This window comes from Suillus clintonianus (genome assembly GCF_016758775.1).
Source record: "Suillus clintonianus strain FC179 chromosome Unknown DEU56scaffold_26, whole genome shotgun sequence".
NCBI lineage: Eukaryota > Fungi > Basidiomycota > Agaricomycetes > Boletales > Suillaceae > Suillus > Suillus clintonianus.
In genome coordinates, this window is record NW_024539250.1 from 100578 (window position 1) to 125738 (window position 25161).

At 48.6% G+C, this 25161-nt stretch overlaps 12 protein-coding genes across 12 annotated transcripts; 6 read left to right on the top strand and 6 right to left on the bottom strand.

Annotated features, from left to right (window-relative positions):
* Positions 1-3063: 3063 nt before the first annotated feature.
* DEU56DRAFT_279871 (uncharacterized protein) lies at positions 3064-4152 on the top strand. The gene is made up of 3 exons (XM_041345446.1): positions 3064-3120; positions 3182-3418; positions 3471-4152. Exons 2-3 carry the CDS (start codon positions 3251-3253, stop codon positions 4023-4025), a joined length of 723 nt encoding a protein of 240 aa, XP_041209657.1. The 5' UTR covers positions 3064-3120; positions 3182-3250; the 3' UTR covers positions 4026-4152.
* Positions 4153-4931: 779 nt separating this feature from the next.
* On the top strand, positions 4932-6076 carry DEU56DRAFT_796686 (thioredoxin-like protein). Its single transcript, XM_041352906.1, has 7 exons — positions 4932-5018; positions 5079-5140; positions 5194-5376; positions 5439-5516; positions 5576-5845; positions 5907-5940; positions 6054-6076. The coding sequence occupies exons 1-5, from the start codon at positions 4976-4978 to the stop codon at positions 5603-5605; spliced, it is 396 nt and encodes a 131-aa protein (XP_041209658.1). The 5' UTR covers positions 4932-4975; the 3' UTR covers positions 5606-5845; positions 5907-5940; positions 6054-6076.
* Positions 6077-6084: 8 nt separating this feature from the next.
* Positions 6085-7147, top strand: DEU56DRAFT_279833 (uncharacterized protein). The gene is made up of 2 exons (XM_041345445.1): positions 6085-6486; positions 6539-7147. Exons 1-2 carry the CDS (start codon positions 6325-6327, stop codon positions 7046-7048), a joined length of 672 nt encoding a protein of 223 aa, XP_041209659.1. The 5' UTR covers positions 6085-6324; the 3' UTR covers positions 7049-7147.
* Positions 7148-7787: 640 nt separating this feature from the next.
* DEU56DRAFT_979887 (uncharacterized protein) lies at positions 7788-9613 on the bottom strand (the record flags this gene model as incomplete). The annotated part of the gene is made up of 13 exons (XM_041359764.1): positions 9431-9613; positions 9326-9364; positions 9255-9268; positions 9178-9192; positions 9083-9121; positions 9005-9033; positions 8944-8954; positions 8739-8797; positions 8630-8689; positions 8426-8566; positions 8138-8372; positions 8023-8068; positions 7788-7967 (listed from the first exon to the last, which is right to left on the bottom strand). Exons 4-13 carry the CDS (start codon positions 9179-9181, stop codon positions 7788-7790), a joined length of 804 nt encoding a protein of 267 aa, XP_041209660.1. The 5' UTR covers positions 9182-9192; positions 9255-9268; positions 9326-9364; positions 9431-9613.
* A 335-nt stretch (positions 9614-9948) lies between these two features.
* On the bottom strand, positions 9949-11539 carry DEU56DRAFT_279894 (uncharacterized protein). Its single transcript, XM_041345448.1, has 5 exons — positions 11045-11539; positions 10592-10989; positions 10346-10544; positions 10184-10291; positions 9949-10134 (listed from the first exon to the last, which is right to left on the bottom strand). The coding sequence occupies exons 1-5, from the start codon at positions 11309-11311 to the stop codon at positions 10129-10131; spliced, it is 978 nt and encodes a 325-aa protein (XP_041209661.1). The 5' UTR covers positions 11312-11539; the 3' UTR covers positions 9949-10128.
* Positions 11540-16584, bottom strand: DEU56DRAFT_279893 (glycosyltransferase family 2 protein). The gene is made up of 6 exons (XM_041345447.1): positions 15899-16584; positions 15573-15851; positions 14955-15525; positions 13444-14906; positions 12534-13392; positions 11540-12482 (listed from the first exon to the last, which is right to left on the bottom strand). The coding sequence occupies exons 1-6, from the start codon at positions 16362-16364 to the stop codon at positions 11768-11770; spliced, it is 4353 nt and encodes a 1450-aa protein (XP_041209662.1). The 5' UTR covers positions 16365-16584; the 3' UTR covers positions 11540-11767.
* Positions 16585-16654: 70 nt separating this feature from the next.
* Positions 16655-17469, bottom strand: DEU56DRAFT_279972 (uncharacterized protein). Its single transcript, XM_041345449.1, has 4 exons — positions 17254-17469; positions 17078-17168; positions 16798-17014; positions 16655-16691 (listed from the first exon to the last, which is right to left on the bottom strand). The coding sequence occupies exons 1-3, from the start codon at positions 17325-17327 to the stop codon at positions 16889-16891; spliced, it is 291 nt and encodes a 96-aa protein (XP_041209663.1). The 5' UTR covers positions 17328-17469; the 3' UTR covers positions 16655-16691; positions 16798-16888.
* A 25-nt stretch (positions 17470-17494) lies between these two features.
* On the bottom strand, positions 17495-17823 carry DEU56DRAFT_734661 (H/ACA ribonucleoprotein complex, subunit Nop10; the record flags this gene model as incomplete). Its single annotated transcript, XM_041348398.1, has 3 exons — positions 17495-17592; positions 17677-17719; positions 17770-17823. 3 exons carry the CDS (start codon positions 17821-17823, stop codon positions 17495-17497), a joined length of 195 nt encoding a protein of 64 aa, XP_041209664.1.
* Positions 17824-17922: 99 nt separating this feature from the next.
* On the top strand, positions 17923-19722 carry DEU56DRAFT_796698 (CRAL TRIO domain-containing protein). Its single transcript, XM_041352907.1, has 8 exons — positions 17923-18126; positions 18175-18366; positions 18423-18451; positions 18506-18613; positions 18660-18897; positions 18968-19083; positions 19129-19221; positions 19269-19722. Exons 1-8 carry the CDS (start codon positions 18025-18027, stop codon positions 19405-19407), a joined length of 1017 nt encoding a protein of 338 aa, XP_041209665.1. The 5' UTR covers positions 17923-18024; the 3' UTR covers positions 19408-19722.
* On the top strand, positions 19676-20011 carry DEU56DRAFT_734607 (uncharacterized protein; the record flags this gene model as incomplete). The annotated part of the gene is made up of 1 exon (XM_041348394.1): positions 19676-20011. One exon carries the CDS (start codon positions 19676-19678, stop codon positions 20009-20011), a length of 336 nt encoding a protein of 111 aa, XP_041209666.1.
* A 217-nt stretch (positions 20012-20228) lies between these two features.
* Positions 20229-22390, top strand: DEU56DRAFT_796702 (uncharacterized protein). Its single transcript, XM_041352908.1, has 9 exons — positions 20229-20595; positions 20662-20828; positions 20892-20925; positions 20985-21016; positions 21067-21281; positions 21329-21904; positions 21962-22075; positions 22129-22145; positions 22212-22390. Exons 1-9 carry the CDS (start codon positions 20572-20574, stop codon positions 22242-22244), a joined length of 1212 nt encoding a protein of 403 aa, XP_041209667.1. The 5' UTR covers positions 20229-20571; the 3' UTR covers positions 22245-22390.
* On the bottom strand, positions 22391-24013 carry DEU56DRAFT_796725 (Ribokinase-like protein). Its single transcript, XM_041352909.1, has 5 exons — positions 23654-24013; positions 23521-23599; positions 23296-23462; positions 22628-23240; positions 22391-22572 (listed from the first exon to the last, which is right to left on the bottom strand). The coding sequence occupies exons 1-5, from the start codon at positions 23791-23793 to the stop codon at positions 22531-22533; spliced, it is 1041 nt and encodes a 346-aa protein (XP_041209668.1). The 5' UTR covers positions 23794-24013; the 3' UTR covers positions 22391-22530.
* Positions 24014-25161: the final 1148 nt, after the last annotated feature.

Sequence of the window (25161 nt, forward strand, 5' to 3'; positions counted from 1 at the left end):
TTTTCATTGCAGTCATAAGCGTTTACGCAAATATTACGAGAGCATTTTTCAAGCCTTCCATCAATAATACTATTTCACCTTAGCCTTTGTTGGGCACATTGATGAACAAAATCTGATCGTCATCCAGATTCCACTGGCACCCATCCGCCGCCACTCACAGTATCAACTGAATACTTATGGATAGACCAAGGCCAACCAAACGCACCTCCCACCCCATCACAGGCATACGAAATTGTGAAGTCACGGCGCTTTGGGGAAAGAGTGAGCTGATCATGGTAAATGCAAGCGAGCCATGTTTCGATACTTATGGAGCACATATCCTCACAAAAAGCAGATTGGCGAATGATGAATGAGGGCTAATCGTCGTGGCTGACAGCGAGTGTGATAATATCAATGAAGGTTTCTTTCTCACTGCAGTCTTGCTGGTTTCCACAATCGCCACCGCAGTTATGACGATAATTGGAAACCCGGGCTATTCAGGGGGTAAGTGTTAATTATTGATGACCGACTTGAATACACGGGACCGTCATCCCAATACCCACTATGTGACTTCAGCTTCTGATCTTTTCCTTTCTCAACCCCAATTCCCCAAAACAACACCAACAACAGGAATCACCTCTCTTGCAATAACCTCCCTAGGCGCATAAGTGAGCGCGTGGAATACGTAGGCGAGCACTAGGGCTGAGAGGAGAAGTTTGTCAGATTGGAAGGTATTTATGGGCTTTGCGGGCGACGAATTTCTATGTGTTTAGTTAGTGTTGGGTTCTGGGTGGAGATGGAGATGGATAGACGGATGGATGGAAGGGACAGGGGAAGCATGCAAGAAGCAAGTAAATTTAAACGAAATACACACCTCGACAGGAATACTCTTCCCCACGACTTTTTGCCTCAGCCCTTGGACGTGCTCCATCAGCTTCTTCGCTTCTGCGTGCTCGTCAAGCGTAGCTTGGCCTACCGCCTCGCCGTATGTGTATGTTGCCTTGGACCACTAGGTGCACCGAGACAGTAGTGAGAGATTGAGGGATGAGGAGTAGATAGGTCGAGGGATTGGAAGGAAAGATATCGACACATGAAGGGAAAAAATTATAAGCGAAAAGAAGGAAAGAGAAACTCACCGTAGCCTCGCCTCCAAGCTTCATCCACCACGATCTGCTTTCCGCAATGCTGCAGAAAACCACGCATCAGTATCTTTGAAACACACGCATATACCTAGCAGGTAGTAGTTCAGTGTGAGTAATAGCATATGCTGAGTCGACCGTCTCGATCTATTTACCTAGTTGGTGGTATATAGAGATGGTGGTACGCATGTTGAGTCTGAGTTTGTGCGATCCTACTTAGGTATCAGTGAGAGAGAAAGGGAGAAAGAACGGAGTGCGCACACCTCCCTGATGAACGCCAGCCAATCACCCGAATACACGGTCCCAAGAAGACTCTGTTGCAGCATCAACCAGCGCCCACAATTGCAAAACGTAGGTTGACATTAAATAATATCATAAATACCAAAGGCTGTTGGGGAATTCCAAAATTATCGTGGTTGTTATATGTGACAATGCCGCAGAACGGCGTCACGAAGTCACCACGGACGAATTGCCGCGGACGAATTCGAACCACGAGCATAGACTCTGCACTATTCAGTCATGACAATCTCCAAGCTCAGATATAAGGGTGTGGAGGTATGTAAATGTTCAAGTCCGCATTCAAGGAACATCACTCACCAATAAGAGCCAAATGTTATTCCGACGACACACTCTGAACGTGGACCGACACAGAATTTTGCATGATGTACCTACCTACCTTGCGTACTACGGGACCCGTGAACAGGTCAAGGCGCTGAACAGGTGAAATCAAACCAACCTGAATTTCGAGGCCCGGCTTCTCCGAGTCGCCGTGCCGCCCGGCACTGCCGGTAAACAAGTTGGGACAACAAACGTAAATTTTCATTGTACGCCAATCATTCAAGTTAAGGTTCATTAATTTATTCAAGGACAGCACAAAGATCGTGAGGAACCCGTGTTACAAGCTGCTGTCTGGCAGAGGCTACAAGTGCGTTGCTGGTCTCTCAGCATACAATCAACATTCATTTTCGCCCACTACTTCTCAGATATTCGTGGAGATCTAATACTTTTCACATTGACACCACACGCTTGTCGCGGCTCTAGGGAAACAACTATATACTATGCTTTTTATTGCTAGGATCTCGACCTTCGGTATGGTTCCGTTCACTATTATTATCTACTGCGCCCATGACTCGACTCCTACGACCGACACGGTGGAGTAGGGGTCCCAAGGGCAGGGACTATTCATTCAGGGCCCCGCCGGCCCTTTCCATAGCTTAGGATCATTGTCATACCAGCTGGTTCCCCTGCTCTTGGCTGAGGCCGCTGGCCCTGCTCCAACAGAGCTCGCACTTGTTCTGAATAATTGTTTCCGTATCTGCAGAATATCTACCAACTTCGACGAGATGTACATCGCGCTCGTCACTGCTACTAGACTAGTTTTGGGACTCAAAAGTCCTCATATACTGGAAAATTTGGGCAAGCACCATTTCTAGATTTTCCAGTACGGATCCGAGATAGCCGCATCATTTCAACATGTACTTGAAACAGGTCATGGTTGCTACAAACACCGACCTCGAATGCTGTGCTGCGGAATATAGGGTTTTGTAGCTTACCCTGATAATATGTCGCAAACATAAAACCCACCAGTTACTTTGTGAGTGACCCGTGACTTCTCGAATCACTTTTGACCTTTGTCAGGCGATGTAACAGCATAAAACGCTGACTCTGATGTCGCATTCGTCTGTGGCTGGGGCTGTCTCTTGGCGAAATCTGTCAGTTTTAGCGGAAAGTTACGAAGTAGTGGGCACTCACGAAGTGACCGTAGGCCGGATTATGGAGCTCAAGTCATTCCTGAGCGAAATACGTGAAACTAATGACACCGTCTACCCCCTTTCTCCCTCACTTTTTAGGCAAGGTGACATTTATTCTCGACCATAATACACTTTCAGCAATGCTACTCCTTCGCTACTCGCGATCGGTTTAGTCCGTTTGTTTCATCTGGCATGCTAAGATAGGTTTGAACCTCATAAGTGTTGAGGTGTCATTGAGTATTCTATGATAGGCAAGTAACGATTATATGAACACCGACCTGTGCTGCATTTTGATACCAAATTGTGTTTCAGAATTCGAATACGGCTTCAGCGAGGTGTTCGTGTATAAAAAGCAACCGTTGAAATGGTCAATTTCTCTTCATGAACATGGAATCCTTTCTCAAAGTTGCATTGATCCTCTCGTCTGCTATCGCGCAGGACATATCGTTCACACCACCAAACGTCCCCTTGAGAAAAGAGATTGTTTACCAAACATCTAATGAGTGGATCTTCAATCTACTTATTGCATACGGGTTCCCGACTTTGAAGGCGAGTGTTTGTATCGCTTGTCTACAACCCCTTTTACAGAGCGATGCGCCAGGCAATTTACTGGGTTGGTTCTTTTGCAGAAATCGCTACCATTGTCTATCGCACATCACACTTCAAATCTCTTTCCGCGGTACAGGCCATCGCACAATATGCGGTCGGTCTAAGTATCCGTAATACGCCCATCACTATCCCTTTCGTTGTGGGCACCGCATTTGCTGTCATAGGGTGTCTCATCCGCCGGCAGTGTTATCGCACCCTCGGTCGCTTTTTTACATTCCAACTCAGTGTCCGCGAAGGGCATCATATTGTCACGACCGGACCCTACGCGATCGTACGCCACCCATCCTACACATCAGGTCTTATGCAGGCTATCGGCATTCTGATACTGCACGGATCGCCTGATTCATGGCTTAGACACTCCGGGGTTTTAGATATCCCTGGAGTCAAAACATTTGCGGTAACATGGCTAGCGGGAATCATACTTCTTATGATAAACTGCTTGTCCAGGGTCAGCGAAGAGGATGAAATGCTGAAGACGACTTTCGAAGACGAGTGGGAGAAGTGGGCGAAGGTAGTCAGGTACCGGCTGATACCTGGTATCTACTGAACACAGCGCGCATGGCGCATTACTTAGTGTTGTGCGACGGGTCTATTGAACTCTGCACCGTTAAATTCTATGGTAGTTACCATACTGTATGACGCTGACACCAGTAACTAGAGACATGTAGTGGATTTTGTGTCGTGCTTTATTTCTTATGTCTCTCCCCCACATGATTGCCATTACTCGTACATCGTTCGACTGTGTTACCCATTTTTTGGAGGACGAGTTCGAATCTTCCGTCTAATGCAAGGTTTTTTTTTATGTTGTTGCCTCATCTTTCATCGGTGTTTGCTTCGAGTATCATTCAAAGTCATGAGAGGACGTCGAGTATGAATGGTCTCGCCGCACTTCAACTACAACATGATTAACGTGTCGGCTTAGACAACGCTGTTGTGCGGTGGTTCACAGCTGATGCACGTACTAACGGGCCGGAGTGGCTGTGGGCGATGAAGATGATCACGCATGGGTGCGCGGAGAGGATGGAGAAGGTAAAATCGAGAGCATTGGGTATAGAGAAAGTGAATATGACGCGAAGCATATACTCCGAATGATACTCGTGCCTGCTCTTTTTATATTTGCGGGGCTGGTGACTGTGTTGCCGAAGAGATGGAGGGGTATCCTGCTTTGATGAAGGAGAGCCTGGGCCAAATTATTGAAGTGAGGAGAGCGAGTAGAATAGTTTGCTGCGAGCGTCCGGAGGAGTTCGTGGCAATTCTGCATAGTCAGTGGAGTGAGGACTTGGGCTATTCCTCGCCATAGACATAGGCCCCTTGCGATGTATGTCCCACCATTGTAACATTGTTTGTGGGCATGGAGATCTTTTCAAAAGAAATTTCAACACAGGATATATTTGACGCGGGAAGTGCTGTGAGAACAGGTGGGAACCCAGTAGAAAGTGATCTGCGAGATGCAGTCTAGACCTTCCAGCTCGGGAAGGTCAGCATCGGGAATTGAGGATGAACTCCCAAAAAGTTCCACGGACTGGTCATGTACCAACTAGTAAGTTATTATTGTCAATTGTCCGTTACTATCAGCAGCGTGTCGTTTTATTTGCAATAGCCTGTCCAGTGCTCACCATGTCCGTCAAATCAATCACGTCTCATAGCCAGTTCATCTCCATCGTAGGCACTTTATCGTCAATGGCATGGCAAGGGGATCACATTTAACCCCACAGATGATGGAAGAGGGGAAGACTACGATCGTAGACTTCGAATCTGAAAGGTGTCCTCATTGCAAAGCCATCGCCCCCACCTTTGATGAGCTCGCAAGCAAGTTCTCGTCGGACAAGATCGAATTTTACGTCATCAACGCTGAAAAACTCGACGATGTCAGCTTTGAAGTTGGTGGCATAACGAGCGTAAATATCGGATCTATGAACACAACTATCATCTTACACTGACCATGGATCTGGCTGCTCAGTATCCTACATTCATCGCATTCAAGAACGGTAACAAGATGGAGGAATCTACGTTTGGTGCTGCTCGCGAGAGGCTACAGGTGCGTTTGTGGTCTCTTAACATGCGAATGGAAACTCATGTTTGCCCACCCCGTCCCAGAAATTTGTGGAGAAATACTGTTTACCTTGAAATCACATCATTTATCGCGCATTGAGGCTGGTCCTGACTCAGGGAATTGATGATGCTCTTCATAATTTCATCTCACTCTCCTGGCGGAGACACAAAGGGACACATCAACATGATTTTGAATTGCCTAGATCATGTACCGTTGTACAAATGTCCTCTTCTGTAGGTCTCGCTAGGAGACCTATAATAAGTTTGATCTTACGGGGAAGTGGCATTTTTGTAGTGACGGCGAAACACTTTGAGGTAAGGTTACTCTTCGGTCATCCATTTGTTCTCACTTGTTCTATGTGGCATGTTGATCAAGAAGTTTGGCCAATCGAGGATCAAAATTGAACTGAGTGAGTTGTTCTGGACCCTCACACACTTCTTGCGTGCTAGCGGACCATCGAGCGTAATACTCGGGAACTAACGACATTGTCCCACCCTTATGCACTTTTAAATCCATTGACAGCAAAACAGTTTCAGCAAGCAAGGTAATCGACGGGAATTGTGCACTGCGTGGAGTCGGGAGATCCACATGGCCTATTAGCGGACCATGGAGCCGAATTCATTAATACGGAAAATCAACGACACAATCACGCAATCTCTACACCCTATCCTACCTACCCTCAGAGACTTGCATTGTGGCACCGTTGGAGTAGATTTCGGTCCTTGACTACGGCCTCAGCGCAGTATGCATGTATAAAAGCAACCGTTAGACAGGTAAAGCTCTCTTCGTTAACATGGAGTCCTTTCTCAAAGTTCTACTCATTCTCTCGTCTGCTATCGCGCTGCACGTATCGTTCACAACCAAAAATGTTCCTTCAAGCAAAGAGGTCGTTCACCAAACTTTCAATGAGCGGATCTTCACTCGGCTTGTTACATACGGGTTTCCGACCATAAAGGCGAGTCTTTTTGGTTGCCTGCCCACAAACACTTTATAGAACCATACACCAGGCTATTTATTGGGCTGTTTCTTTCGCAGAAATCGCTATCATTACAACAGGCCCTAACTATCTGTCCGTGATCCGTAACACGCCCATCACTCTCCCTTTCATTTTGGGCACCGCACTTGCTGTCGCGGGGGGTCTCATACGCTTGTGGTGTTATCGCACCCTCGGTCGTTTTTTCACCTTCCAACTCAGTGTCTGCGACGGGCAACACATTGTCACGACCGGACCATACGCGGTCATACGCCATCCATCCTATGCAGCAGGTATGGTGGAGATCATCGGCATATTGATCCTGCACGGATCGACCAATTCATGGCTTAGATGCTCAGGGGTTTTAGATATCCCTGGATTGCAATTAATCGTGGTGGCATGGCTGGCGCAGATCGCGCTTCTGATTATAAACGTCGTATGTAGGGTCAGTCAAGAGGATGAAGTCCTGAAATTAACTTTCAGAGGCGAGTGGGAGAGGTGGGCGAAGGCAGTCAGGTATCGGCTGATACCTGGCATCTACTGATCCCAAGGCGCATGGACCATACTACTATTGTGCGACGGGAGCCGTCTACAGCTTTCCACAGTTCAATAGCAGGTTACCTTCGTTATAATTCTCGTTTATTGTCTCTACAGATCATAACCTTTTGTTGACTTGCATGCTTATGCCAATTATCGTCATTCGTTCTGTGCAGGTGCCTTATATCACGACCTGTTCCCCGTATGCACTTCATTCTATATGTACAACTATTCATCCTACACGTATTCTTTTCCTTCTCCGCTTCAACAGCGTCCCTTTGTTTCACTTCCTTCAGAATCACTTCCCATCAGTCTTTCAATCGAAGACTGGGTTTCTCCCTCTTTCCTAGTCCGAGCCTCTTCGTTCGTAACACCTCAATGTCATGCGAAAACTCCCTTTCCTCGCCCAAAATCGGAGGAGCTTTATACTATAAAAGATTGAACAAAATTCACTGCGAATGTTTTGCGATCAATATTCGGTACGCAGACTCTGGCTATGTAGTGCCGTACTATTGGTTCCAGAGTCAATGAAGTACAACGTATCAATATTTAGGTGTTGACCATCCACTCAGCGTGGTTTACCTTCTCTGGAAGAGGCTCCAGACGGTGCTCCTCCATGCTATAAATTGCAGACGGCTTCATTTCTACCATTATCTGGAGCTACTATGTTTCCGTTCGTCATTTATGTCCGTGCACATCCAATAGGATGATGGTATCATAGACGTTTGCGAATTAAGTCGACCTATTTACTCAGGGTTATGTGCGAATGCCATGACGCTGAAGTCTGCGGCACTATCTAGCGCATAATCGAACTGAGAGAAATATTCCCGCATAGTGATGACCAGTCGGGGAACCAAAACACATTGTTGGATGGTGACGAAGAATACTGCAATGCTTCTATACCACTGGCCCCCGTCGGTATCACCCTGCGGTTCATCATATTGTGGTCATCAAGCAAGAGTATCAGCAAGAAATGCTCACATTCGTGGATATAGCAGCAACCTGCATGACGCTCAAAATGAGATAGCTGAAAGTCGTACGTTGGTAAGCCCGTTTCATGATCCAAGTGAAAGACAAAGAAAATGCATTCACTCACCACGAAAAATGCAGTACATGGTCCCTCATGATGGCAAGACTATCGCCAACACCATCACCAAATATACGGTCTGGACGTATGCCCTGCATCTCACGGGTATGTTCCACGAGGACCCGTGCGGCGAGAAGGAGAAACAGAAGCTCGATGCGTATACTTGGAATACCATCAAGAAAGGGCACCACGGGAGCCATGGACATGGTGCAGACTCTTGTTCCGGAAAGTACGTATTCTACAGCTGAATATAACGATTCGTGAGCGGGCGACCGTCACAAAAATTAGCTGACTTGCGTATCGAGCCTCTTGCAAAATCAAATGCCAGACCGTCCATTATTCCTCGGGAAGCGCTAGCGGCCAGGAAACAGACGACAATAAATATTCGTATCTTCAATGATCGATGATACATGGCGAAAACACGGATTGCCATGATCGCTACAGTTGTTTTCGAGACGTTAAGAATAGCCCAAATTCATGTGATCACATCATGGGACGGACCATACATCGTGCACGCGAGGGCGGCCATTCCCCATGACCAGATTCGGCCAACAATGCCACCTACTAGGAGTTAAAGGGATTACCACACGCATGTAACTCATAGACTTACACCTAAAATTGACATGAGCTAATGGACTGCGGCAAGTTAGTAGCTGGTGGAACGTGCTCCTGAGTTCGACACTCAGTAACGTATCTCTGCAAAGAAGTCAAGAAGCTTCACTGTATCGCTCAACGAGATGCCTGGCGCTCCCCCTACCACGCGCCGAAACATGAGTGGTTGATTTGATAGCAGCATTCCGCAGAAAGATACGTACATATTTGAACTCTGAAACCCGTCCTTGGTCAACAGATTTGCGTCCTCCATATAAAACCTACATTGCGAGTGCAAGACCCAAATAACGAACCTGTCAATGTCGTCAGGCCACAGTGTGATGTTTTCAGAGGGCAACACACAATGATATATGGGACTGTCGTTGGCCTCCAACCTTGGCACTACGGAATGTTATCAGTCAGACAATACATTGGTTTGAGTCCCTCAGAATCCTCACCCATATCAGTTCCACCTATGTAGAGTAAAGCAATAAAAAGGTGAAGGTAACAGTTTTCGAAAGATTGCAGAACATACTTCACGAGTGAAAGAAAGACCTGGCAGACTACACTTGAGCACGTTTGCATTAAATTGCGATATAGATGGTCAAATACCATAGTCGTAGAAGATGATCGCTGTAGAAGCAACTGTGCGGGAATAACACCCCTAAGCTTAACCCTGAACGAAGACCCGGACAACCACTGGAGACTTACCACTAAACCTAAAGTGAAGGTCACTATATCCGACTATTGGCCAAAACCCTGGTGAGTCGGACGTAAAGGTCATATCCGTGCAGGCTAGAACTGATGCTCGAGAAGTCGAACCCTTGATACTTATAATGCCACCCGGCGACGCTTTATATGACCGTGGACACCAAGTGGACACTGCCTACTACTAGGCTGGTCCAATAATATATATCAGCTTCCCATGTCAGCTGTAAATTTTGATTAGTGGAGACTGATTTTTTGATCATCGTGACTGTTTTGGAAAAAACCCTCAATATGTAATGACCGCCTGGTTATTCGAGCGATCCGTCCGGACTCCAAACACATCAGCACCAGTGCAACGTGATAACTAGTGTCTTCTCGCTCGTAGCATGGACACTTACTATAAGTGTTAGCTTATCCGCTAGCAGTGTACACATTTGACCATTTTGGATTGGTCGTCGTCTCTATCACTCATTGGCTTGGCCTTGGGCTTCGATTGCAGTAAACCAGTCAAAAGTCGCACATTCCCTCCGATACGTTATGTTAGCAAATGTCAAGGTGCGTGTGTGGCATTAATTAATGGGTTGCAGCAGGGAAAATCGTGGAGGGTATCGATGCGAATATCAGGTGAGGACGATGATATGCGTAAGGAGGGGTCGCAGGAGAGATGAGTTCGTATCCAAAAAATCCAATCTTCCTCACAGTTAGACCTGGAAGTATAATCAGAAAGACCAAGCACGTGAAAAGGACGGCACATACTAAGCTAAGCTCAAGGGTCCATACCCGCCTTGCCCATAGCTTCACGGGAAGAGATGTTTCTCCTGGCACAGCCAGATCAACCTCAAGGCCGTCCCACCAGCACTTGCGCTAGGAAGATCAACGCATGAACGACAATTCCACGCATATCTAAAGCAAACTTACCGCTGGTTTTCTCCAGAACAGTAGTAACTTCTGTGCCGTAGCCATTTGGTTGTAATCGATGGTGACTGGTCGTTCGCCGTTTGGTCCTGGAGGATGGTGTACGATGCCCGTCTTGAGCAATACAAGAGCGATTGATGAGATGCAACACCGCGAAGGCTCCATGGCACGGAAACCCCATTCATCATCTCGATTGAACCCACTAAGGACGCCGTCAGCCACACCACCGATAACCGTCAGTGCCCATACCTCATGCACAGCATATCAATAAGGTGCTGTTCAGCAACGTTGTTCTCCTTGTGCACATTTCGTTGGAGCGCAGTAAAGATATTACGCTTGTCCATAACGTTTTGTCCGCACTTGTGCTTGACGTCAAGAAGCGCTTGATTGGCGGTGCCGTGTTCATCGGTCAGAGCTCTCCCTTCTTTTGGCGGTATAGCAAAGTACTCAAGTTCCTCGCGAAGCACGATGATAGCCTGCTTGGTAAGGAGTGGATTCTGGGATGCAGAAGGGCCAAAGTCTGAAGGTGATCCGTCAAGCAGATGCTGCTGTGCCGCGAACAAACCAGGCGAGGCATTGGTCCCATAGAACGTGTCTGAGGCGTTTCTGAAGAAATCAAGCACGTATGCAAAACACTCTGGATCGAACTGCCACGCGTCAGCAAGCCTGAACCACGTGAATCGTTCAGTAGCCCCCACTCACATCGACACCGTACACCTCGTCATCCTCTTCGTTTTCCCCGCCATCTGAGAATGCTTGGCTCTGACGGCTCAGAACAAGCCCGTTGGGGAATAGACACAGAAGAACGGATTCAGGGAGATTCATGATGGTTTCTCTATCAACTGAGAAACGTTTGCCTCGGAGGTCGAGGAGCAGCCTAGTAAGTAACTGAGGCTGAAGGCTAGTGTTCACGGGTGCATGTTGGGATACCTGGGTAATCGGTGAGGAGGATATCGATGCTGCTGCCATGATTGTCAACAGTGATGATGAGGAAAATGTTGTGAGCGATACTCGGGGATTCTGAACATCAACTTCCCCCAGCGCCTCGAGGCTACCACGACCTCCCTTGTTTGTACAAACCAAATACTTGAACAATAACCCTGTATTCAAGACTCATTTTTGGTACAAGAAGTCCTCTAGTGTCTATAAGGAGTGGATGATGCATTGTAGTAAATCTGAGCGATAACTTATGCATCAAAGTTGAAATATTACAGAGATATTGCGTTTGTGGTAGGCTAAGATAAAGAAAGTCAAGGAAAGACGGGAAGATGAAAAAAATCGTAAGGTATCATCATAGAACACGTGTGAGTGGGGTCCGTAGAGAGTAAACGAAGAGCATCCGTAAATTCACTGCGCAGCCAAAGTTTAGAACCTGTTAACCTGGCCTCGAAGAATGTCACATGAAATCAAAAATAGAAATTGTCCTTAATATCCGCCTCCGTATCCTCCTGGCTGTGGAGGCGCCGCACCAGGTGGCAAATTAAACGCCGTCGATGAACGAGAGTATCGATTCTGAGGCGCCTGTGACGGGGGCCGACGGACTGATGGTTTCGCTACCCTACGGACACCCTCAGGCCCAGGGACAGGTCCATTGTCAGACAAGCTGACCCCACGGCCCCCCTGCTGGTATTTGCTGGGCACAGGTGGCGGCGACATATCTTCCGGTTCAGCACTATAACCACCGTACTGGTCGTCGTAAGTAGCCACATGAGGTTCAGAGCGGAATGGATTCTGAGTCTCTCCAGGGTATTGGCTAGATACGGTCTGATTGCGAATAACGCCCCCTGCCCGGGCGACGTGGGCGTCAAACTGAGGGTGCCGCGGCGTTGAAGGTTCAGTATACGAGTCGATGTACTGGTCTTGGGCACTAGAAACGAGTCGTTGATTTGAGGTCGAGCCGACGTCTGAATAAACAACGTCCTCGCTGGACCGCGAGACGGCAGCTGACGAGGCCGATCCTACAGAGGTGGGGTTCCTGCTGGCAGAAAGTGGTGTAGGGAGCGTAAGAAGGCCATTGCTGTCGTGTCTTGACCGAGCACCAGACACGTATGGCACGCTGGGTGTTGACTCCGTCGTTGACGAGTCGACACCACCATTGTGGTTGATATCAGAGTTTGACGCCATCGAGTACCGATTGTTGCTGTAACAGAAGTCAGCGATGAGAAATACACGTTATCAATCGAAGACCTACACAGTCGAGTCACGAGATTGCACCCCGCTCTTCCACCGCCTATCACGCTCGAACTCAGCCCAGCGCTTCATGACGATATGCGAAGAGTCGAATTCTCCCTCCTTATCCCCATGGTTGCCACCCTTGTCACCTGCAATTTGCCGCGTCTGACCCCATGAGAAGTCATCAAAGTGCCAGAACGCGTAGGCAGGGAGGAGACCGTTCCATATGGGCAACGAAATCAGATAAATAATCATCCATCCGACATAAGCGACCTTGCGTGATGTCACGACAATGAGAAGACCGGGTAAACCAAGGACGATAGCAAGTAGCACGAGGGGGATGGTGGTATTGGCACCACCGGGAATGATAGAGATGATGATGAGGTAGAGGGTGAAACTGATAGCGGCAGGCAGGACAAGCGTTCCCATCAGCTCCATACCCACGACGAACTGCATTGAGAAACAGAAGGTTCCACAAAGATCACGAACAAGAACGAGCTCAAACAGATTATGGATTGTCGAATTAATCCACCGACGACGTTGGGAGAGCAGAACGCGGAAGGTGTCAGGGACGATGGTCTTGCAGACTGCTTGGGGACAGAACATGTTCTTGCGCTTTGGGAATGTCTTGAGCAGGAGTGTCGTAAGGTACCGATCTTCTCCGAGGAGTAACAGGTTCTTCTTGTGCAGAGTGTCAACAACGTTTTCCGAGTACCGTTCCACAATATCGGGGTTTGCCAGGACAGGAACCCAGTACCCAGTATCACCCTTGGGAGCCTTGGTCCGGTACATACTGAAACAGCCGGGCAAACAAGTAACACCACCGAACATCGCTTCGAAGGCCTTAGTCATGTGATGTGAGATGTAGTACTCGAAGACTGCAAGGCAAATATTAGGGTTAAGTTACAATAAGCAAAGACAAAACATACCCTGCATCATCGTCACGAAATTGTCCGCCTTGTTCGCAATCTTCGTCTCTCCGCACAGACCCATAATCTCGACGTCCACAACCATACACGACACCATGCGCGTCAGCGAATCCGGGAACACCTTGGTATCCGCATCGACACAAAGCACGAGCTCATACCGGTCTGGGCTGACACCCGTCGCGCGCCAAATAGAGTTGAAGAACTCATACTCAAACGTCGTCATCCGCTCGTCAAACATGACCTTCTGCAGGAAGGCCATGAGAACGATCTGCGAGTCACGCTTGCCTCTGTTACCGGGCTTCGCATCATTCGTCTCCAGTGGGTTGCCAACCTTGGCGACAACGACCATGGGGACACGCTGCTGTTTCGACCGCTCGACCGAGGCGTCATCGTAGTCGTAGAAACCGGCGTAGACCTTAGCCATGTTGTGGCGCTTGTGGCCATCTGCAATGGCGACATAAGAGTGTGCCTCGACCTCATGTGGTGAGATGACGAAGTCTTTCATCATTGTCAGACAGATCTCCGGTGTCGTCAGCGTGTTACCAGCACCCTTGACCATACCATCCGCAATGACAAGAATGAGCTTGTGGCTGTTAGGATAATCTGTTGTAGCGAGGGAGTCAAGCGTTGTACGAAGACCCTCGACGGACTCTGAGTATGCCGTGACCAGGCAAATAGTGTGCGCGAGAGGGAAGTTGAACGGTTCAAAGTCAGGGGGAGGCTGTGGCACAACATTGTGCAGAGGGAACGGACAGGGTGTATCAAGGAACGCGGAGCGAGGAGAGATATTGCGCGATGATACATCACCAAACGACATGGTGCTTCTTGATTGGCGGTATGGTGTATCAGGGGGACTAACTTTAGAAGGAGCCTTGGTGGAGTATGCAGTGTTCCGTTTGTACGGATCAACCATTCCGTAGTTCGTGGGAGGGCGAGGAGATGCGCCCTTGGGCATGTTCTCCTGTGGCGTGAAACGAGAGGTAGACGGGAAGAATCCTTTCTTCCCGACCTTCCCATTCCGCAGCCCGTTCTTGCTCACATTGGGGCGATACTCGCTCGGTGCAGGCCTGTAGATATCATTCGACCAATCCTCAATCTGAGCCGAGCGCTGCATGCGTTGCTCGTATGTCTCCCGCGGGAAATTGCCAAGCTTCCATGAGAAAAACCATGCGAACATAACGGCCATGACAAAGCGAATAGCGACGACGCCGATGATGAACACGAGGGAAAGATAGAGGACGACTGAGGAGGCAACGCAACCGATTGAATTAGTATCAATGAACCCGACCGTGATCACGTCCTCGAGGCACAAGCCGACCTGGCGCTGGTTTGACCGCAGGAACATCATAGAAAGGTCTTTTCCGTTGTATGTCCCATCTGCTGTCTTCATTTGATCAAAAAGAGCAGGGTACTGCACCTCAGTGGTGCTGAGCCACTGTAGGAGATCTAGGTCGAGGACATTTCTAGGAAAAGGGTAAAGATAAGAATATATAAACTACGTGAAAACTCACGACTCGAAGACGGCCAGATTGCGATCAGAAGCTGCAACATCATCCCATGTATAGTAGACCTGCCCCTGAGGCTTCATCGCAGCTAGTCCCTGCTTTGCTGTGGCAGATACATGGCAGTTCGTCGAGTCTCCGTATCCGGACAAATTCTGTGCGCTTGACTGTGGATTGAACACATTACAAGGGAAGTACCAGTCCAACATTTGTCCGCTGCCCGTGATACTGGAACCGTTCGCCTTCGTAATGACGCCCAAGCAATTATTATTGGTGATCTGGAACAAGAAACTTGCGTCATTAGCGGCCAGGTTCCATCCGCCAGTCAGAAGTGGGTTCGTTGATCCGTTGAACGGCCCCACAGCTGGATGCTTGAAGTTGGAAAAGTCATAGTCATAACCGTGAATGATCACCGAATTGTTCTGGATCTGGCCCTGGTGGAATCGGTTGGGAGGCATCCCGCAAACAGCTTCTGTGAAGCCGAATGTGATGAAACCGACAGCAGCCATCTCCATCAAGATGATACTGATGAGACCCATTTTCTCGCGCCATGCACGTTGCGCGTCTGGCGTGCGGATACCTGAGATAAAATGAGCAATCTTCCAGCGCAAGTAGCGGAATGCCTACCGCATGCCCGGAACATGAAATGAGGAATCCAGCAGGTAATGATGTAACAGTAGATAAACCAGGCATCCTTGGGCCCTGGCCCGATACTGTCAAGACAATTGCGCGAGCTGCGGTCAGGGACTGTCAGTGGCGCGGCAGACTGAGTCGACGCTGGGCGCTTGCGCCGAAGAGTTGCACCCCGTTTAAAGAGAGCAAGTCCCGACTCCTGCACATCTTCCTCACGCGCAAGAAGAGATCTTCCTCTGCGGAGCTTTGCTTTCTGCGGATAGTTACCAGTAGCTAACATGACGAGTTAGACGAATATTACTCTGAGCGGAAATACGCACTGGATGGCTGAACGCCCACTCTGCCGGTGCCCTCGTTCTGCATCTGTGTTGCATGAGTGCGATAATGCCATTGCCTGTGGCCAGGTTCGATCTTCTCCCGGTCTGGTCTCACCAAACTCTTTTTCCGCCCCACTCGTCCAGGATCGATGTAATCTGCTCCTTCTGAGTCGACAAAGGTAGGTGAAAGTTGGTTTTGGTATGCGGAGGGCAGGGTGCGCTGACGTTGCTGATCAAGGGCACTCTGCCTATCACCACGCTCTGTATTTTGGAAAGAAATATTCTGTGACCTGCCCTCATGATACTGGTTGAAGGCTGGCCGCTGCTGCGAGTAGGCAGAGGATGGAGAAGATGGATGATTATACCCAGAATACTGCTGTTCTGGGTATACGGGAGGAGACTGTGGAGGTGATGGGTGATACTGCTGTTGGTAGGCAGACCGTGGGGGTCTTTGATCACGATAATCCATTGTTTTTGGGCGAAGGAGGGTCTGGGATCGCCCTGTCGTGGTCGCTGACGTCGACGTCGACGGCGGTTTGGAGGTCGATTGTGATGGTGGGGAGAAAAGAGCGGCGGATTGGATTGAAGTGAATGGGAAATGGCTTTCTGCCCCGTGTGGTGGCGCAAGGCAAAAGGCCTCAATGCGTCGTTTTTTGCCACGAGCAGGTCAACAACCAGTTAACCAAGCTTGACTATTTTCGGCCGACACACGTTGATTTCCTTATGCAAAATGCAGAAAAATCATTAAGCGTTTCCATTGCCATGTCTACATTGATTAGAAAACAAAGTTGGTACTCTGAAAAATAATCTAGCGCAAGGAACGGCATACAAGAGCATGCAAGTCGGTCAAGATGAGTATTGAGCTTGATTGTTGAACTCTACAGAACGAACGGCCTATTGACCTTAGTAGCACATGCTATACTCCGAGCAACACGAGGACAACCCGTCAAGCATTACCAATGATCAAGTCAGAGAAACCGCAGTGTGCCTCAACTATTTCCATGCGCACACTCCCACCCAGCATTGGAGACGCCGTGAGCGCCTATTTGCATAGAAACGGCTGCAGTATTGTGTTTTGAGGCACGGGTGACCGGAAGACACAGTAAAGTTCGAACGTGACTAATTGGATGGTGAGTGAGTTCATACCCTGATCTCCTGAGTGAATAGACTGCAGGGAGCTACTTGAGTGGTGCTTTTCCCCGTTTCCATTGTGAATGGTGCGATCTCCGCGTCGCTCATGTACGGTTGGTACGCATAGCCGCCGTCGGCAATCCTAAGAATATTTTTGTAGCCGAATTGCCGCTCTTACATGAATACCACAGCTATAGTGAGCACAAGAACAATAGACAGAAACACACCTGTCATTGGCCCTGCTCGTGGACGTGTCAAAAACCGATATCAGGAGAGCATACGAACAGGCAAAATGAATCATGTCATGTCATCAAACACCCAAAAGCAACGGCTTAACGATTGGACTATGAGAACACTTTATTACTCGGTGTACTCTATAATCCGCGCAAGCAAGGCGAAATTCGACAGAGGTACTGGTGGTGTTCGGAAGCGATTTTCTCGTCAGACGCCTGACCCTTCACATAGCAATCACATAGGCTTGCTAGGGAGCTGGGTTAGCAGGACGCCATAGCGCTTTTTAAGAGTGACGCGGTGCCTCGAGAATTTATCATCGGGCGAGAAACGTGCTATATATGCAACAAAGTATCAGTATACCAAACGATGCACGCTCTGGAGCCAGAAAAGATTGGCATCTGACGGGTGAGACGAACCTGGGTGAGCAGACTTGGTTATTCGGCCTGTATTTGTTGTTTTCTGAAATAGCGAATCAGCAGAGAGCCCCCCATGAGAGTGAGAATGCTCACATTGAGAGTGTATACCCTGTTCCCACTTTCATCTAGCGTGTACATGAGATGCATGGCTGCAAATGACTTGTGAACGCCGTCAAGGACGATGAGCACAAAACTACAAAATGATCTCCAGTGTTCCCACGCTGCCAAAAATGTCAGCACCCTGTCTATTACTAAATCCACCATCATGCACTATGTGGGTACACATGCTTCTAGTGGCGCACAGCAGTCTTTGTTCAGTTTCTTTCACCGAGTTCTTCATCTCAAACCATGGTTAAAGCTGTTCTTACTGCCCCAGAGCCAGATACTGTCGTGCAGCCCATATATCAGTACTCCGACGAGCAAAAAGCCCATATTAAAGCATTACGCGAGGTGTGGTGGTTTTCTTCATGTTTACCGTTAACTGAGCCATCGTAAAAGTATGCAGATACCTTGCTTCTGGATACATCAGATCCATATCATAAGTGGGAGCTGCGATGGTTGAACAAACCAGATACCATGCCTCGGTATATGCGTGCGGCAAAATGGAAACTCCCGGACGCGAAGCGTAGAATAGAGGGAACCATCAAATGGAGGAGAGACTTCCAACCGGAGCTAATCAAACCTGATGACGTACGTGCATATTCGGCTCGAAGATGATATTAGCGCCTATAGTTGCCAATACGCAGGTGAAGATAGAAGCCGAGACAGGCAAGATGTATGTGGTCTCTTCCCCATATCAACTTAAACCAGAGTTCATTAACGATCACAGCCTCTTAAATGGGTTCGATAAAGATGGCAGGCCCATCATCTACATGCGTCCTGGTCGTGAAAATACCGAAACTAGTCCTAGGCAGTTGAGACACCTCGTCTGGTGGCTGTACGTCCTTCGTCCTCTCATTCAACCTCGACTCACGGGAGTTCAGAGAACGTGCAAAAGACTTTATGCCCCCAGGACAAGAGACGCTGGTCATCCTTGTAGATTACAAGTCCACGACACTTCGCACCAACCCTTCGATATCCGTTGCCAGTAAAGTACTCACGATCCTTCAGCAGCACTACGTAGAGACCCTCGGTCGCGCAATCATCACCAATCTCCCGATGTTGCTTAATTTCTTCTACAAAGGCATTTCGCCGTTCTTGGATCCTGTCACCCGGGACAAGGTGTGTGATATCTTGTATATCTTGTACATCATGCAAAACAAAATTGACTTGATGGACTTTGATCCTTTAGATGAGGTTTAATCCTGATCTTCTTGACCTCATCCCAAAGTCACAGCTAGACTCCGACTTTGGAGGGGATTTTGATTTCGAGTTCGATCACGAGACATACTGGAAGCAAATCGTGGAGTAAGTCTATCAGGGGCCTTATACCACAAGTTCTAACGTCATCAGTTTCTGCGGCATTGCTGAAGATGGCACCCGCTTAGAAGGCTATTTCGATGGACCAAAGAACATCCATGCACAATTGCCTTTACAGCAGTCTGAGTAAGTCTCTCTGACCATTGGACGATTTCTTTTCTGAAAAGTGACAGCGCGGATACTGAACTCGGTACTGCATCACCTACTTCCACCTCGTCCACCATTACATCTGTTGCGTCTGCTAGCGAGGCTGAGGCGCTTTCCTCAGCTAAAGTGACACCCGCTGCCCCTGGGTTAGTTGAGGCGTCGTAGATCACTCAGATGGATTTTTATTCGTTTATAATTGCCCGCTATATACACAGCACTGTCCTTTAATACAGAAGCGTTTGTAGAATAAAGTCTTCGAATTCTTGCCGCCGATATTACGAGCAGTCTCACCAAGTCACTAGCAGCCTTCTGGAGCCTTCTGGATGCCTCAGCGCTCGACGTTCAACGCTTGGCCGCATTGCAAAGCACTGAGGCAGGCCCTGGCAGAAGTTGAAACTTTCGATGGAATTAATTTAACCGGTCACCACATTACATGATCAGGGACATCGTCCAATCCAACTGGCAGAACCCGGAGTTTGCGTTCTTATCGGCTTGCCATAGCCAAACCACCACGGCGAGTCTTGACGAGTTAATCCATCTCAGTGCGGCTATGCAATTCTCTGTATTTCGCAGCGACATAAGTTCCATGTGGTCTGTCGACGACGAGGTTACGGGAGGAAGTATGTCTGCTTTTTACGGCAACATCGGCGATGGTTCAGGAAGATTGGACTGCACACGCGCTGCGGTAGGGTTGCACAAGGCTGTGAAGTCACTGTTCGGGAAAATTCCACTGGAACAACAGATTGTATTTGTTTATGTAGGAATATAATTTCTCAGAGACTCAATTGGCCACGTTATTGTTGCATCTTCTGTGATCTTTGATGTCGTCGTTTTTTCGTTCATTTCTGTTCCACCACCCAGTTAGCACGTATTTCCGCAGGATTGTCTATATTAGTATATCTAGGTCACTCAGATGTAATATTAATGTACACTACACCTATATTACTGTGGCCTGGGTTGGCAGAAGTGTTTGCATAACAACTCTCCGGATCTTCGCTGCCGGTACCATCATAGAGGGGCCTCACCTGACAAGACTTCGCAAATTGTTCCACAAACCTCCTCGAGTAGCAAATTTACGAACTTGAAGAGCTGCCTAAAATGGCAAGCTGACATAAGCCTTAGTGCCAAAGCCACGAGTCGCGGACACCTTCTGCCACATCTGCCATCGACGCCACCCAATTTCCTGCCGCCTACGACGTCAGCCACAGGTTTAGCCACAGCGAAACAACCACATATTGACGAGCGCAATCCAGCTCCAATAAATTCTGAACACAAAAATCAGGATCATCTAAGTCTGAACGGCTGATCTAGTGCAAAGCATCATCCGTGATGGTCCGACAAGCAAAACAGACAGTGCGTAGTGCTCGCGGATTGAATTGTGCTTATCAGCCACCTGAATTCATTGTGGCTGAACTATAGCCGGAAGAGAAAAAAGAGTCTCAGAAGAGAAAGTCGACTCAGAAGAAAAAGGTGACAGAGACTGGGGTATGGCCATGCAAAATCGATGGTTGCAACAAGCAGTTTGCTCGGGAGGCCGATCTTAAACGGCACCAACGGACTACCAAATTACACTCCGTGCCAGGATTGTGAGTACTTAATCAAGCATATATGATACGGGACACGGTTCTGACGTGGCTCTACCCCTGTAGTGCTTGTCCGCAATGTGACGCTACATTTACACGAGTACGTCATTCTTTAATCACCTTTGTTCCTATGATGCAATTAATACATGAATCTTGCAGACTGATGCACTACGGAGGCATCAGAAGTCGAGGCATGGCCATATATTGAGTGTCGGTAATTTATCTGATTGGATTCATACAGACACAATGGTGTAATCATTGAACCTACGGATGTCGAGAAGAAGAAAGATAGCACCGAACCTCGGGCATCAGGGTCGCAATCTCACAGTCGAAGTCCATCACCCTCATCGAAAGGCAACGAGAATCCAGCCGATGGTGCTCCTCCCCCTCTCGGTGCCCTTGGCGGTCCTCAAGGACCACACAGTTATTATCGTCAACACACTATGCCTGCAGGTGGTAAGTCCATTTGTTTTCGACCTACTTCACCCTCTCAATTGTGACAGCATATATGCCACCTCCCCTTGGAGTAATCGTTGAAGGTCAATATCCCCCCAGCGTTGGACCCCCGACATCGTCGGCTCGATTACACCAGGCAACGTGGCCCCCAGGTGCTTGGATTTCTGACGGGTCGCAACCACCGCCCATGCCACCTATGGGCTATCCGCATCCTTATTATTCATATTATCGCGGAATACCTCACCCACCGCCACCCTCTGACCTCATGGCACATCTCCAAAATGGTGTCCAGCCACATTCTCCCTCACCCTGTGACGATTCATCAAGTACTAGTAGTCCTACCAGGGCGAGTATGCACAGTGGCGGCGACCCCTCAGCGTCGGGAGCAGGACATTTCCAGGGCAATGAATCAAGATCTCCCGTCATCGACCCTTCACTAGATATCTCACCAGTGTCACCAACTTCAAACCACAAGGTATCTTTTAAGGTCGCTCAATCCCCCGTAGAAGTCGCCTTGAAATCTACAGAAAGAGAGCCATCGCGTGCACCGGATAGCATACACTCACCCAGCCATCTGGACCCTCGATCGGTATCCCATCAGTCTAGTTCGGCTTCTACTGGAGGTAGCATCGATGAACGAAACGAATTGTCAAGAGAACTCACGTCCAGCCACAATATAGAATCACCTGAACTATTTTATCCTACCCATTCGCCACCTCATACTCATACTTTCGAGCGTCCACCTGAAATGGAACACATGCTCACTGAAGATGGAGAGCCTATGCTGAATCCAGGTTCGTTATATTCTTTTGTGTGATTCGAAAACTTATATATTGTATCTGCAAAGCCGAGCTGTTGACTCAGGTGGGTAATGTGATGACTGCTGCAGAACCTAATGTGTATGATCTGATGCTGGACCTACTGAACCAGGAATCCCTCGCATCCCCTCCTCCTTCATTATAACAGTCATACTATAGATTATTGATGATATTCCTCGCTGTTATTCACATGCATTACCTTACTATACTCACGCATACATAGCTCGCCTTTCGCGCATAACATTGAAGCTTTTTGTAACACTAGCCTTAATCATCATCATCGAAATCATAGATTCGAAACATCAGTTGCTACATGCTTGTGGAAAGCGAGTGATGAAGAACATCGGTATGTGTAGGGATACAACAAATTTCGCTGTTGAAAGCGTGATATATGTACGGAATTCAGGATGTGTGTATGATAAGAGACATGTTTAAAGAACGGAGACCTTGGGCCACGGGAATTGAGGACCAACCTAACGAATTCAGATTCAGCGAGTGTTCTGATAAAAATAAAAAACTTGGACTTACAAGCTGGACACACATGGCACCCATCTTGTGTCCAACCTCGATACACTCATCCAAGCTTTTGCCAGCGACGAACGCGCCGAGGAAACCACCCGCGAACGCATCACCAGCACCATTGGTATCAACGATCAGCTTGTCATCGATGGCGCTGACCTTGAAGATCTTTGGGCTGTCAGGTGCAGCGGAGGACACCATAATAGTGGACTTGGCGCCGTGCGTGAAGATCACAACACGCGGGCGAGATTTGTTCGATTTGGGGGAAATCGCAACAGCCTTGGCAATCGCTGCAAGATCCTTGGTGTCTGCCAGACCATTTGCGGCTGCGTATGCCTCAGCCTCTGTCTCGTTGCCGATGATGATGTCGCAGTAGGGGAGGATGGACTGCAACTGGGTGCCGAAGAACTGCGGGATGAAAGGCGCTGAGAAGTTCAGTGCGAACACTTTGGAGGCGTCGGATGCCTTTTTGCTGAGCTCGAGCACGATGGGCGTGCCGTGCGTCAGGAAGAAGCCTTCTACGTAGAAGACTTTTGCGGCGTCCACCAAAGGAGCCACGGCGGGGGAAGCAAGATGCGATTGCTCGAACATCTCAGCTGCCCGGAGGGTCGTGACCAGGGAGCTAATATATTACCGATTGAGTTCGATACTGCAAAATCTGCGATGGTAATCCTCACCGATCGTGTCCCGTGAGGACGACGGCGCATGCACCCGTCTTTTGGCCTGGCTTGACGAGATAGACCTCCTGCAGACCTTCACGCTTGTTTGCCGCGCGCAGTTGTTCTGCCAAGTCATCATCTCCCACGCAGCCAGTGTAAACCACAGAATTGGCGGGAAGAACATACTGTGAGAGTGTTAGTATCTGATATCTGAAACCTGAGCACATAGCATGACAGACTTACTGCAGCTCCCCGAGCAGCATTTTGAGAAGCACCGCCAGCAACGTATGTGACCTTGTAGTTCTTCACGATCTCTTCGTAGCTGCAGGCGTCGTAGATGAAGATTGATGTAAAGAAACGGTTATCATGCACTCACATTGACATGTGCTTCTCTTCGGCAAGGATGGCATCGTTGGCCTTCAGATCGTACTTCTTGAGCAGCTCCTCACCGTTAGTGACCTGCACGTCGAGGAGGGGGTTACCCATGCAAAAGAGTTGGTACGTCTGAGAGGCCATGGTGGTATGAGATCAATGGGCGATGTGAAATTGAGTGAGAACAAGAAGCCAAACGATCGATATCTAAGACGCTCGTGTGATGACTGAGATAATTTTCCATGCCAACGTCAGTTGCTGTACTAAGCACATGCTGAATTTCAGTCATAATTGCCAACATGCAAATCGTTATCTAACAAAGGCGACCCGGCGATCTTGCGCTGATCAATCGCCAATAGTTTCTTCTGTGACTGTAAAACTTCAAATGGAACGATACAAAATACTGCACGCCAAATAAAATACTTCTGTGACTCAAGCTGGACGAACAGTGTACGGAAACGATATATAGGCTGAAGCGCAGCGTACCAGGCATCGAGTCGCGCTCAATAATGGCAATAGGCGTGTTCCGCAGGTATGGACGTCCCTCCCTTCTCCCTTCACGATGCAGACCTACCCCACTGCCACCGCCGTTACGCATCATGGCACTTACAACCTGCGCCATCCGAGCAACGCCCATGAGAATGAGTACAGTCTGCGCGAGTTCGTATCCAGGAAGTTTGACCTCCTTGCCCATTCTCCTAACGCCGGTACACACAGCGACGCATTCAGCAATGCCACGCTGCGTGACTGGGATGCTTGCAAAAGAAGACCCTGCGAGTGCAGACGAGATGTCTGGGACGACGAGCGGTTCGAATCCCTGCGTGGACGTGGACGACTGGGTTTCCTTGCTGTAGCTGTGTGACAAGATAATTATTGTGGTGTAAGGGAATGAAGGATTGGACGTACTCTGACGACGGTGAGGCCACGTCGAGCAGCTCCAACAGCTGCGTCCATCATCTCTGATTGCGCGCCTTCGGTATCGCCGGGGAACCTGCGTGCAATGCGCACGTCGACAGTTTGAGGTATGAGAGCAAGTACAGCAGCGGGAATGAGCTTGTCTGAGAGAACATGGTCTCCGTGCTTCGTAAGCGCATTAGTACGAGTCGCAATGTGGTGAGAAGGGAGGGATGTCCTGGGCCGGAGCCAACTAGGAGGATATGATTTTTCCTTGGAGGCGGGAAAGTGTCAAGTTATGTAGCGAACTAATAGATTGAGAATATATACCTAAGCTAGACAGCCATGTGAAGGGCTGACGCGCAGGGCGTGATGGGGACACGGCATAGGAAAGTCTGGGTTGACATACTATAGTACTCGGGGAAAACTTATCGTGGTGGATCTATTCGAAGTGTGACAGTGCAGCGTCACAAGCTGCGTTACGGTGTCAATTCGCCGGCCGCGGGAAGCCAGGGATGAATTCGAACCGCGAGCACATTCATATTGTGAGTCTGTGACCCTCTCATTCTCGGTCCGTATTGACTTTCATGAATCTGTGCTCGTTTGTTTTATCTTAGG

What these genes read in the sequence shown, in the direction of transcription:
- DEU56DRAFT_796698 (XM_041352907.1), top strand. Translation starts at nt 18,025, where the DNA reads ATGGTTAAAGCTGTTCTTACTGCCCCAGAGCCAGATACTGTCGTGCAG. An exon ending in GAAGCCGAGACAGGCAAGAT is followed by an intron (nt 18,452 to 18,505) that starts GTATGTGGTCTC and finishes TAACGATCACAG; the next exon opens with CCTCTTAAATGGGTTCGATA. An exon ending in TTGCCTTTACAGCAGTCTGA is followed by an intron (nt 19,222 to 19,268) that starts GTAAGTCTCTCT and finishes GAAAAGTGACAG; the next exon opens with CGCGGATACTGAACTCGGTA.
- DEU56DRAFT_279893 (XM_041345447.1), bottom strand. Translation starts at nt 16,364, where the DNA reads ATGGATTATCGTGATCAAAGACCCCCACGGTCTGCCTACCAACAGCAG. An exon ending in AGTGGGCGTTCAGCCATCCA is followed by an intron (nt 15,852 to 15,898) that starts GTGCGTATTTCC and finishes TCGTCATGTTAG; the next exon opens with CTACTGGTAACTATCCGCAG. An exon ending in TTTCGTGACGATGATGCAGG is followed by an intron (nt 13,393 to 13,443) that starts GTATGTTTTGTC and finishes TTTGCCTTGCAG; the next exon opens with TCTTCGAGTACTACATCTCA.
- DEU56DRAFT_279972 (XM_041345449.1), bottom strand. Translation starts at nt 17,327, where the DNA reads ATGATTCATTTTGCCTGTTCGTATGCTCTCCTGATATCGGTTTTTGAC. An exon ending in ACGAGCAGGGCCAATGACAG is followed by an intron (nt 17,169 to 17,253) that starts GTGTGTTTCTGT and finishes AAATATTCTTAG; the next exon opens with GATTGCCGACGGCGGCTATG. An exon ending in CGGGGAAAAGCACCACTCAA is followed by an intron (nt 17,015 to 17,077) that starts GTAGCTCCCTGC and finishes CCATCCAATTAG; the next exon opens with TCACGTTCGAACTTTACTGT.
- DEU56DRAFT_796686 (XM_041352906.1), top strand. Translation starts at nt 4,976, where the DNA reads ATGAACTCCCAAAAAGTTCCACGGACTGGTCATGTACCAACTA. An exon ending in GACTGGTCATGTACCAACTA is followed by an intron (nt 5,019 to 5,078) that starts GTAAGTTATTAT and finishes TATTTGCAATAG; the next exon opens with CCTGTCCAGTGCTCACCATG. An exon ending in AAGTTGGTGGCATAACGAGC is followed by an intron (nt 5,377 to 5,438) that starts GTAAATATCGGA and finishes CTGGCTGCTCAG; the next exon opens with TATCCTACATTCATCGCATT.
- DEU56DRAFT_279894 (XM_041345448.1), bottom strand. Translation starts at nt 11,311, where the DNA reads ATGGCAGCAGCATCGATATCCTCCTCACCGATTACCCAGGTATCCCAA. An exon ending in ATTGATATGCTGTGCATGAG is followed by an intron (nt 10,545 to 10,591) that starts GTATGGGCACTG and finishes CGGCGTCCTTAG; the next exon opens with TGGGTTCAATCGAGATGATG. An exon ending in TGTTCTGGAGAAAACCAGCG is followed by an intron (nt 10,292 to 10,345) that starts GTAAGTTTGCTT and finishes TGATCTTCCTAG; the next exon opens with CGCAAGTGCTGGTGGGACGG.
- DEU56DRAFT_796725 (XM_041352909.1), bottom strand. Translation starts at nt 23,793, where the DNA reads ATGGCCTCTCAGACGTACCAACTCTTTTGCATGGGTAACCCCCTCCTC. An exon ending in ATGCTGCTCGGGGAGCTGCA is followed by an intron (nt 23,463 to 23,520) that starts GTAAGTCTGTCA and finishes ACACTCTCACAG; the next exon opens with TATGTTCTTCCCGCCAATTC. An exon ending in GTGCCATGTGTGTCCAGCTT is followed by an intron (nt 22,573 to 22,627) that starts GTAAGTCCAAGT and finishes TGAATTCGTTAG; the next exon opens with GTTGGTCCTCAATTCCCGTG.
- DEU56DRAFT_279871 (XM_041345446.1), top strand. Translation starts at nt 3,251, where the DNA reads ATGAACATGGAATCCTTTCTCAAAGTTGCATTGATCCTCTCGTCTGCT. An exon ending in ACGGGTTCCCGACTTTGAAG is followed by an intron (nt 3,419 to 3,470) that starts GCGAGTGTTTGT and finishes GCGATGCGCCAG; the next exon opens with GCAATTTACTGGGTTGGTTC.
- DEU56DRAFT_279833 (XM_041345445.1), top strand. Translation starts at nt 6,325, where the DNA reads ATGGAGTCCTTTCTCAAAGTTCTACTCATTCTCTCGTCTGCTATCGCG. An exon ending in ACGGGTTTCCGACCATAAAG is followed by an intron (nt 6,487 to 6,538) that starts GCGAGTCTTTTT and finishes ACCATACACCAG; the next exon opens with GCTATTTATTGGGCTGTTTC.
- DEU56DRAFT_796702 (XM_041352908.1), top strand. Translation starts at nt 20,572, where the DNA reads ATGGTCCGACAAGCAAAACAGACA. An exon ending in TCCGACAAGCAAAACAGACA is followed by an intron (nt 20,596 to 20,661) that starts GTGCGTAGTGCT and finishes GCTGAACTATAG; the next exon opens with CCGGAAGAGAAAAAAGAGTC. An exon ending in CGGAGGCATCAGAAGTCGAG is followed by an intron (nt 21,017 to 21,066) that starts GCATGGCCATAT and finishes GGATTCATACAG; the next exon opens with ACACAATGGTGTAATCATTG.